Consider the following 10,282-nt stretch of genomic DNA (forward strand, 5'->3'; position numbering starts at 1 on the left):
TTTTTCTAATTTTTTCCATTTTTTTTAAGATTAGTAATGTGACTTTCATCTCTTTAAAGGTAAAGTTACCCCTATACACATGCTCTCAGAAATTAAGTTCTTATATCACTAAACGCGAATGTTTTTTATTTATTTTATTATTTTTGTTTCACTTTTGGCTCTCCAAGCAATTTTTCTTTTTAATTTTTAATTTTATAATTTTTTTAAATTAGTGAAACTATCATGTACAACACACGAGTTTCACGACTAGTTTAAATAATTATCAATTCAGAATACGGAAAATAATTTATAGGACATCCCACCTAAGAGTTTAATTTTAAATGTAAAATTACTTTATTTCCGTTTTCAAATGAAATTTTCTCGGTTTTTGGATTTTTAAAATTTTAAATTATCTTTGATTATAAAATTAGTAACAAAATCTTCTGAAATAATATTTCATTAAAAAATAAAAAATATCATAAACTCTCTTGGATACTACGGTGATATCCAATTAAAGGCAATATGAATTTTCTAGGATTTCTAATCTTTTAAATTTTTTGATTTTTAATAAAAAAATATTTTTAAAAACATATTTCATCATAAAATTCGATTTCTTGATTTCGTTAATTTTTATATTTTTTATATTATTTAATAATTTTGAATTTTTTAATATGAAAGTGAATATTTCATCCCAAATAGCTTTATAACGCTCCGTTTTTTAATGAAATTTTCATTTTTTTTAGTTTTTAAAAATTTTAAATTATACCCAATTATAAAATTAGCAACAAAATCTTATGAAATAATATTTCATTTAATATAGTGATCTTCGTTGAATGCAATGTGAATTTTCTAAATTGAACTTTTAAGTTTTTTTAAAATTTTCGAAATTATTTTTTTTAAAAAATATTTTTTTAAGAGGCATCTCATCATAAAATACGATTTCTTATTTTTTTTAATTTTTATAATATAATCTTAAAATTTTTAAAATAATAAGTGTTATTTCATCACATAAATATTAATATAAAAATAAGTATATATTATCATATATTCATACATAATATAAATACATTAATATATGGTTATGTGAACAACTTTTAGTATATATAATAATAAGAAAAAAAGTATATATGAATTATATTGTTTTATAGATAGTTATTTTTTAAAAATAGACTAGATGATATTTTATAGATATATATGGAATTTTCTTAATTTTTTGAATTTTTTTATTTTTGAGATTTATCTTTAATAAAAAATATATTTTTAAAGATATCTCATCATAAAATCTAATTGCTTGATTTTTTTAATTTTTATAATCTACATAACATAATGTATTTGAAATAAATGAGATGATTTTATTATATGTATAAAATATTATTTAATAATCTCGATTTTTTAAATAAATATTAACATCAAAATAAATATATATATTTAAGTATATATTCATACATAATATAAAATATGTTAATATATGGTTATGTGGACAACGTTTAGTATATATAGATTATATGTTTTTACACATATTTTTTTCAAAAAACAAATCTGATTTGTTCACTTAAAAAACAAATCAGGTTATATTTTATTTTATATTTTATATGATAGTTATAAATATGAATTATCATATACAATAAGAGTCTATTCAGTTGTCATAGAATATGTTTACAACAAGACACGAGCTCTCAAAACTATGTCTCTCTCTAGATGCGAGTGAGTTAATTAAATTTAGGGGAATTTATCTAAAATGGCTTATGATTTATTCGTTTTGTCAAATCTATGTTATGCTTTTTTTTTTGTCAAATCTATCACATGGTTTACTTTTTGCATCAAATCTATCCCGACGTAATCTTTTCCGTCGACATCTAACAGCCATGCTGATGTGGTATCCACGTGGCAAGTGTGGCCCACTATCCCTCCATGTGCCACGTCAGCATGGCCGTTAGATGTGGACGGAAAAGATAACGTTACGATAAATTTGATACAAAAAGTAAACCATGAGATATATCTGATAAAAAAAATATATGATAGATTTGACAAAACGATTAAACCATAGGATATTTTGAGTAAAAACCTCTTAAGTTTATGATTTGATTTTTCTCTCATTTTTATTAAAATTTTTCATTGTTTTAGTTTTTTCTAATTTTTTTATATTCTTTTTTAGGATTAGTGTTGTGACTTTAATCTCTTAAAAGGTAAAGTTACCCTTAGACACAGGCTCTCAAAAAAATTGAGTTCTTATATCATTAAACGCGAATGTTGTTTATTTATTTTATTATTTTTATTTCACTTTTAATTTTCAAGCAATTTTTAATTTTTAATTTTTAATTTTATAATTTTTTTAAATTAGTGGAACTATTTCGTACAATGCACGGATTTCAGGACTAATTCAAATAATTATCAGCTCAGAACACAAAAAAAAAAAATTATAGGACATCCCACTTAAGACTTAAGAGTTTAATTTTAAATGCAAAATTACTTTAATTCCGCACGTAGCGCGGGTCGTACTATACCATCGTAGTAAGGAAGGCCTATGGGTAGCACGTGCTCCGCACCTGAGGTGTGAGGTCCTCGGCCATCTTCTTCGTCAGGAATCGAAACCCCGCCATTCGGACCTCGGAGGTCATATTCAGCCGAGGATCATCGTCTCCTCTTCATCGTCTGTCTCTTCTCAGTCCTTCAACCGCCGGCGCACCGGTGCTTTCCCTTCTCCGGCACCGGATGAATCAGTCGGTTGATTTTCTTGATTTCTGTCCTTTGTTCCCTGTCGTCAGGGCACTGTTGGTAGCTTCTCTTTGTTGTTGTTTCTTCCCTCTGATTTCATGGGTTCATTACTTCTCAGGCACTCGATCGCCATAACAGCCGAAAGGAATAAGCTTGCGGCGAAGCAGCGGTTTCTCCTAGGTCATGTATGGCTCCCATACGACTACGACCTTTGAATTTCTTCATTTCGCTTTGTTTCCTCCACGCTGTGTTCAGTTGACTATCTTATTCTTGTGCGGGACATTGCTGCTTGTACTGTGATAAAGTTTGGGTTTTCTGTCCCATTATCTGGGATCATGGAGCCCTTCGACGGATCAATCTGCGTATTTCCGTATGTTATTCTGTCTTTGTGGTTCATCTTAAAGTGCGAATCTTTCAGTAATACTTACATTAATAGGAGTAAGGGGCATTGGTAATACCAATTGGATTAATTCATCGAAGAACTCTGACTTTAACAGAGGATGTTATTAGTCACAAATTGGTGTTTTAATGTTTCGATATCTTACCTGTTACGATACACTTCCATGGACAACCGCTGTTAACTTATCTGAACGCTCAAGCAAGTGAAATGAAGCAATTATATGATGTTGATCTCGGTACTTTCCTTTTCATTGGACTTAATTGCATCCCAGGGAGTCTATGTATCAGCCGATTATTCCGGGATTGCCAGATGACTTGGCCCTGTACTGTTTGGCAAGGCTGTCCCACGGGCACCATGGGCTTCTGGAGACCGTCTCGAAGAGGTGGAGAGATGTGGTGCGAAGTGATGAGTACTCCAACTTTAAAGCTCGAGAAGGTTGGTGTGGGGATTGGCTGTTCGTTCTCACCGAAGGGATGCGTAATCAATGGGTCGCCTATGATCCTGAGGCTGATCGCTGGCACCCTGTACCGCTAAACCCGAGAAAGCACTTGCCTGACAGGTGGCCGTTGGGGTTTTCCTGTGTATGTGTAAATAATAAGTTTCTTGTTATCGGGGGCTCCTATGAACTGTGGCACCCTCGTGAATGTTCATTTATTTCAAAAGAAGTGGTCCAGTTTGATCCTTTTAAGAAGGAATGGAGTTCAGCTGCGAGTATGCGAACCCCACGATCGCACTTTGCATGCTGCATCATAGATGGCAAGATTTATGTGGCGGGGGGCCGGAATTCGGATTATCCAAAAGGAATCACGCTTGCAGAAGTTTATGATCCATTGACTGACAGGTATGTAATTCTTGCGATAGTAATCTGTTCTCAGGAGATGATTGACTCGCAGTGACTTAATCTATTTATACTCATGCCTGATCATAGAAAAAGGTGGAAAGTAATTAGAAGTGTTTCACGTTTCTGGTCTTTTCTTTTCCCCCTGAAATTTGTTCTTTCTTGCTGCATTTGTTTTGTCAAAGAAACCCAGATCTGTCGGGTTCTGGAAAACTGGCACAAAAAGGTTCCAGTTTTTCACGTTTTTGTCCCTTAAACAAAGGAAGTAGAAACCAAGTATAAGCTTACAAGGCATTTCACTACTGCAACTCAAAATGCATCTTTTTCCTTATGGTCTTAATTTCCAGATGCGAGAAATGTGGAAAATTTTACTCATACATTACAGTCTATGCTTTGGCATTCATAACTTGTAGTTCTTCTCACTCTGATTTTACCTTTTTTGTTTTTGCTGGAGCCTGTTATCCCATGGCAATGGTCAATATCTGAAATGAAGTATGTGTTTGTTCTCAGTTGGGAGGATTTACCGCCAATGCCAATTCCACTGATGGACTGTATAGGCATAGCATATAAAGGCAACTTTCATGTTCTCAGCGACACTCTGGGCCTTCAGGACCGAAACCCAACTGAAGTCTTTGACCCATCGAACAGAAAGTGGTGCATAAAGCATGATAATTGGCCCTTTTCAAGGGCGAGCCAAGTTTCAGTTCAGGTGACCAAAGATGATCGACTTTACACAGTGGAAGACTGGGGCGAGAGCATAGTTAAGACGAGAGATGCCGAAAAGGAGGAATGGGACAGTGTTGGGAAAGTCCCCCCTGTATTTGTTTCCAACCATTCTCGACCGCTCGAGGCCTTCGATTACGGGTTTGCTGCACTGGGACATGAACTGTATGTGGTAGGGGGGAAGGTGCTTAAGTGGGAAGAATTGGGAGTTGGGAGGTTTGAGATAGTTAAGTTGGACCGAGTAAGGGTTTGTGACCCAACGTGCTCGCCATTGAGCTGGCGGGAGACCAGACCAATGTGTCTGACCTCATCAGGTTCTATCCTGGGGTGTACTTCCCTTAAAGAAACGTCCCCGAAGAGAGTTACTGATCAATAAGTAGAGCTTCATGACCTGTTCCTTTCTTGTTAAAGATGATACATAAGATGAGATCTTCGCTGTGTTCTTCCATATTCATATCTTGTGTAAGTTTGATATTCTAGACGTTATATAATTGCTTTGTCTCCATATCCTATTCCTGGGAGCTTTGTGACTTTCTTTTGTTATTATTGTTAGACCACTTGTTTTCTGACTCTCTTTGAACAAGAAAAATGTCCCCTTTTATTTCGAATCAATTGAAGTTTTCAACAACTAAAACTGATGCATACAGCACTAGGAACATAAGCAAACATTTCTGACTCGTACATCAGAGGATTGGAATCTTTGCAGAAAGAAGCAAAATCAGAAATTATCAGGGAAACTGCTTTCGACACTTGGAAATCATCGGGACTTTTTCCAGACTCATAGCATCCTTAGATCCAAAATGCGACCAGACAACTGAGAAAGTAGAGTAGCTACAGCCTATGCCGTGGAATGCATGTTTGAGGAGGGCATATTATTCTCTGTGGAAGCTATTGCTCCTCCGAAAAGATTGTTTGAAACCCCAAATGTGGGAAAACTGCCAGGAATAGAGGAGGGCATATCGTTCTCTCTGGAAGCTGTTGGTGCTCCAAAAAGAACACTAGATGGGGTAACAGTTATTCCTGGATGCATGGAATCTGTTGCTGCTCCAAGGGAGGGCATATCATTCTCTCTGGAAGCTGTTGCTCCTCCGAAAAGATTGTTTAGAAGCCCAAATGTGGGAAAACTGCCAGGAATAGAGGAAGGCATATCGTTCTCTCTGGAAGCTGTTGCTGCTCCAAAAGGAACACCAGATGGGGTAACAGTTATTCCTGGATGCACGGAATCTGTTGCTGCTCCAAAGGAGGGCATATCATTCTCTCTGGAAGCAGGTGCTCCTCCAAAAAGATTGTTTCGAACCCCATATGTGGGAAAACTGCCAGGAATAGAGGAGGGCATATCGTTCTCTCTGGAAGCTGTTGCGGCTCCAAAAAGACCCCCAGATGGGGTAACAGTTGTTCCCGGATGCATAGAACTGCCAGGAATAGATATTGAACCTGTATTACAAGGAACTGCACTGACAGCAACATTGAAGTTCGAGATCACTGGGAGCATCATCACTGGCATGAATGGAAGCAGGCCATTTGGGGCCATTCTGCCGATATCATTAGCCCATGGCGCATAGTTGCCTCCGGGTTTATATGGAACCCCAAATGGGGGAATAGTTGCTCCGGGGTACATAAACTTTCCAGGAGCAGATCCTGAACCAGCATCCACAGGAGCAGCAGTGACAGCAGCAGCATTGAAGTTTGGAATCACTGGAAGCATCAGAAGCATGCCATATGGAGGCACTGTACTGAAATCGTCGACCCTCTGTGCATCGTTGCCTGTGACCTTGGACCAAGTGCATTGGTGTGCCCCTAAAAGTTCAGTAGCAAAAGATTGATCAAGCAATTTGAGTATAGGTAACAAACAAACTGGTACGTAGTTCAGAAGCAAAAGATTGATCATGCAGTACCTTGCTGAACAGGGGCGTGCATATTTGTCGATGATGGCACGTGTATATCGAATAGACTGCACTTCTTCTCAGGTGCCTTGCATCCACATAGTTCACATTTCTGCGAGTGTGATGTAAATGTCTCTTTTCCTGCATGTTAAGACAAGATTTAGTATGCATTTGGGTCATGCCAACAGTGAAATGCGAGGAACGGGAGGATCGAAGAGGACTCACCAGTGGAATTTGGAGGTCCGTGTGCCTCCTTTTCTGTTGTAGGCTTGAAAGAAAAGGGCGAGCTGAATGGTGAAGTAAATGTCTCCTTTTCTGTTGTAGGCTTGAGAGAAAAAGGCGAGCTGAATGGTGAAGTAAATGTCTCTTTACCTGCACGTTAAGATGAGATTTAGTACGCATTTGGGTCATGCCACTAGTGAAATATGAGGAACGGGAGGATCGAAGAGGACTCACTGGTGAAAATTGGAGGTTCCTGTGTCTTCCTTTCGGTTGTAGGCTTGAAAAAAGAGCAAGGGCTGAATGGTGAAGGATCAGTTGAATAGTCTCTCTCTTTTGGTGCATTTTGCTGGAAAGGGCTGAATGGTGAACGACTGGTTGAATAGTCCCTCTCTTCCGGTGCATTTCGCTCGAAAGGGCTGAATGGTGAAGGACCAGTTGGAGTGTCTCTCTCTTTCGGTGCGTTTCGCTCGAAAGGGTTCAATGGTGAAGGACTAGTTGAATAGTCTCTCTCTTTCGGTGCATTTCGCTCGAAAGGACCGGTTTTCCAGGGGTTGCTGAAAGAGCCGCTGGAAGGACCAAATTCCTTTGGGGCCTGCGAGGGTGTTGCAGAGTTTGGTGCTTGACCTTCTTCCTGTGACCTAAAGGCTGTGTTGCTTTTAGACGGGGCAGTGCTGGTGATATTAGAAGTTGCACCATTGAACGGGTTAATTGCAGACTGGAACAATGGAGCAGGCGAGCTGAATAATGGAGCGGTATTGTTTGGGTTGTTGCTGAAAGCAGAACCATAAGAGAAATTCTTCTTCAGTTCTGCGCACAGAAAGGTGAGTAGTAAATTGATGGGCAAATCAAGAAGACACACATCTTAGGGAGGCATCTAAAGATTGAATACAGGATCGATAAAGCATATTAATTTAAGACTATAACATCCTCTTGGAAGAGAAAATCAATCTTGAAAACCTGTCGTCCTGTGATTTCTTAAGTCTTGATTCTCGACATAGGCCTGGTACCAGGAGATAATAAGCGCGGTATGTACCTTTGTGTGCTTGATAATATTCCCATCTCAATTTTTCCACACTCAGGTGACTGACTCTAGGCAGTGCTGATATTGACATAATATAACAAAGCGGATCAAGCGTTTCTACTGTCGGGGTATGGTGCAACTTTCTGCCGGTGACCTGCCACTGATGACCATTGAATATGTTCGATGTTGATTTCTCTGGTAGAAAGCCTTCATCAAGGGATAGGTCAAAGAGATCGGTTAAATAGTGATAAAAAGAGCATCAGCAATCACTCGATAGTACATTCAATGACTCTTGAGGTGCAGTTGGGGTGAAGATGCGATTTTTGGGCTTACTGGTAGTAAATATATGATCGGCATCACTGCTGGGGCCCGGGAAGCTGAACGAAGGGATTTTGCTGCCGAATATACTACTGCCAGGACCACTACTTGAGGCATTGCCTGAGAGAGAACTAGAGCCAGATTCTGGCACGGGGCAAGGACCCCAATCAGGTGATTCCGAGCTTGGTGGCCCGAAATTGGGCCCGGCAGATGGGACAGCACGGGCAGCAAAAAAGGCAGCAACGGCTGCACAACCTGTGCTCAGTTCGCTGGACTCAGGGCTAGCAGCTAGGACAGCAGGGGCGGAGGCACTGGAAAGGGAAGCTGATGCTGCTGTGGTTGAAGCCAATCCAGCGCTTGATGTACCACTACACGGGAGACCAGATGGGATATCAGGGACACCGGAAGCAGTTGCTTGTCCGTCGCTCGATGTGCCAAAGGACGGAGCATGAGAGTTGTCGGGTTCAGGTGGCAAGCTGAGATCAGCAACTGCTGGTGCAGGAGTAAAATTGTCACCGGACAAGACATCCAGACCTGCAATCACGAGAAAGAGTAGCGCTTTGCTGTCAGTAATGCACAAATGAATACATCGGAGAGTCGACTAAATCACGATCAATGAAGGCGCACATGCCTAGATACGTAAAACAAAGATGATACAAGGAAGATCGAATATCAGTTGCAACTATTGACAACTTTTTTCTACCAACATTGAGATTCACTATCGTGATTGGTGCACTTTGAACGAATCTGCTTTTCCTAAGGAGATACACGACAGATACCGATCTTACTAACATAATGACTGGACGAACTCTAGTCAAGCTCCGGCTCACCTCTCGATTTCGAGTTTATCTCATAAAGATCGCTTAGCCGATAAAGGGAAGGGACCTTTCTTGGAACGTAAGCAAAAAGACGGAAAAGAGCCACAAGGGGCCATATCTTTCCGTATAAAAGAACAAGGAAGAATCTGTCGCTCGAATAGAATAAAGGGTCAGAATCAAATGAACAGTAAAAGTGATCGGGATTGCGAGTCGTAGAGACACTCGCCGTGATCACCATCATCAGCACGACAACTACAAACATTCACATACTCGTCAACATGATTGCCATCATCAGCACCACAACTGCAAGCTTTCATCTTCATCTCGGTCGATGGAAACTCTGATCAATGCTGCAAGCTTGAATCCGGGACGATGACCATACCAATGCGGGAGTAGTGATTTTATAGGCAGTACCAGTCGTTCAGTCTGATCCTGCACCTTGCTCAATGTAAGCGCGCGTTGCTTAATATTCAAGCAGCGGTAGCTTCAGATATAAGCTGGAGAAGAAAGAGTGTTGTGGGCTTGGGCTGTGTCTAACGGACTGGACCCTTATCCGCACGGGTCGCTTCTTCTTTTGTTGGGCCCTTCGAGCAATGTCGTCATCTCCGGCTGCGCGTGGCATAGAGATGGGGAAATTATCTGGTTCCCTAGTCGGACCGTTCCAAACACTCTCAGAACCGTTAGATCAACATTTTTGGATAGGCCTCTCATGTTGCCCCAGCAGTTTCACCTTAAATTGTCAAAGTCCCTTAGTCGGACCGCTTCTAGTCCCCTTGAGATAGGGATGTAAATGGTGGGTCGGACGGTTTTTTTAAATATCAATACTATCCATAAACCATTTAAGGTTAAGGCGGGAGAAAAACGACTGCTAATGGTTCGGGTTCTTGGGGAGTCAAACTCGAGCTTAAAATTTCAATTTTTCCAATGGCAAACTCTACATAAAGAAAATAAATCCTATGTTTTTCAACAATATATTCAAGAAAAAAAAATTTACACAAGATAAGTCTCCTAGGTCGTGTCATCGACCACAACCTATAAACAAGTCTAATAATATCGTCGATGCAGAAAAAACAATTTTCCCGTTAAATAAACGAAATAGACAAATCAAATAACTAATCACTGAAATGATCTATAGAATTAAAAATTATAGATTAAGAAAGCATAAAATAGTAGTATACAATAATTATAAATTCAGATCAAAGAAGGTGTAGCATTGTGACACACATCTTCACCTAGTAACGAAGCGGTCCTAGGTTCGGTACTCGTAGTGAGATTACTCGTACCCCTTTATTAGTTATTAAAATTACTATTTCATTGTACTAAATGGACCCATTTTACTACTGAAAAAACATATAATTACAAATT

At 39.1% G+C, this 10,282-nt stretch overlaps 2 protein-coding genes across 5 annotated transcripts; one reads left to right on the forward strand and one right to left on the reverse strand.

Annotated features, from left to right (window-relative positions):
- Positions 1–2,525: 2,525 nt before the first annotated feature.
- Positions 2,526–5,165, forward strand: LOC116208000 (F-box/kelch-repeat protein At1g16250). 3 transcript variants are annotated; one of them, XM_031541165.1, is made up of 4 exons: positions 2,526–2,703; positions 2,813–2,879; positions 3,366–3,935; positions 4,443–5,165. In XM_031541165.1, coding segments are annotated over exons 2-4 (1,161 nt in total). In that variant the 5' UTR covers positions 2,526–2,703; positions 2,813–2,877; the 3' UTR covers positions 5,032–5,165. The 3 variants fall into 3 exon arrangements, with proteins under 3 accessions (XP_031397025.1, XP_031397024.1, XP_031397023.1); XM_031541164.1 differs by having other exon boundaries at positions 2,527–2,699; XM_031541163.1 differs by lacking the exons at positions 2,526–2,703; positions 2,813–2,879 and adding an exon at positions 2,894–3,064.
- Positions 5,166–5,229: 64 nt separating this feature from the next.
- On the reverse strand, positions 5,230–9,377 carry LOC116207999 (nuclear pore complex protein DDB_G0274915-like). Of its 2 annotated transcripts, none has more exons than XM_031541161.1 (7): positions 8,930–9,377; positions 8,115–8,633; positions 7,794–7,988; positions 6,995–7,567; positions 6,764–6,910; positions 6,551–6,679; positions 5,230–6,452 (listed from the first exon to the last, which is right to left on the reverse strand). In XM_031541161.1, the coding sequence occupies exons 1-7, from the start codon at positions 9,177–9,179 to the stop codon at positions 5,494–5,496; spliced, it is 2,772 nt and encodes a 923-aa protein (XP_031397021.1). In that variant the 5' UTR covers positions 9,180–9,377; the 3' UTR covers positions 5,230–5,493. The 2 variants fall into 2 exon arrangements, with proteins under 2 accessions (XP_031397021.1, XP_031397022.1); XM_031541162.1 differs by having other exon boundaries at positions 9,188–9,376.
- Between the last annotated feature and the right edge of the window lie 905 nt (positions 9,378–10,282).

This window comes from Punica granatum, chromosome 5 (assembly GCF_007655135.1).
Source record: "Punica granatum isolate Tunisia-2019 chromosome 5, ASM765513v2, whole genome shotgun sequence".
Taxonomy (NCBI): Eukaryota; Viridiplantae; Streptophyta; class Magnoliopsida; order Myrtales; family Lythraceae; genus Punica; species Punica granatum.

Excerpts from the sequence above, each read along its gene's own strand:
- LOC116208000 (XM_031541163.1), top strand. The coding sequence starts at position 3,030 with ATGGAGCCCTTCGACGGATCAATCTGCGTATTTCC. Across the intron at positions 3,065-3,365 it reads GGATCAATCTGCGTATTTCC|GGAGTCTATGTATCAGCCGA; the intron begins GTATGTTATTCT and ends ATTGCATCCCAG. Across the intron at positions 3,936-4,442 it reads TATGATCCATTGACTGACAG|TTGGGAGGATTTACCGCCAA; the intron begins GTATGTAATTCT and ends GTTTGTTCTCAG.
- LOC116207999 (XM_031541161.1), bottom strand. The coding sequence starts at position 9,179 with ATGTTTGTAGTTGTCGTGCTGATGATGGTGATCACGGCGAGTGTCTCT. Across the intron at positions 8,634-8,929 it reads GATAAACTCGAAATCGAGAG|GTCTGGATGTCTTGTCCGGT; the intron begins GTGAGCCGGAGC and ends TCGTGATTGCAG. Across the intron at positions 6,453-6,550 it reads GCACGCCCCTGTTCAGCAAG|GGGCACACCAATGCACTTGG; the intron begins GTACTGCATGAT and ends CTGAACTTTTAG.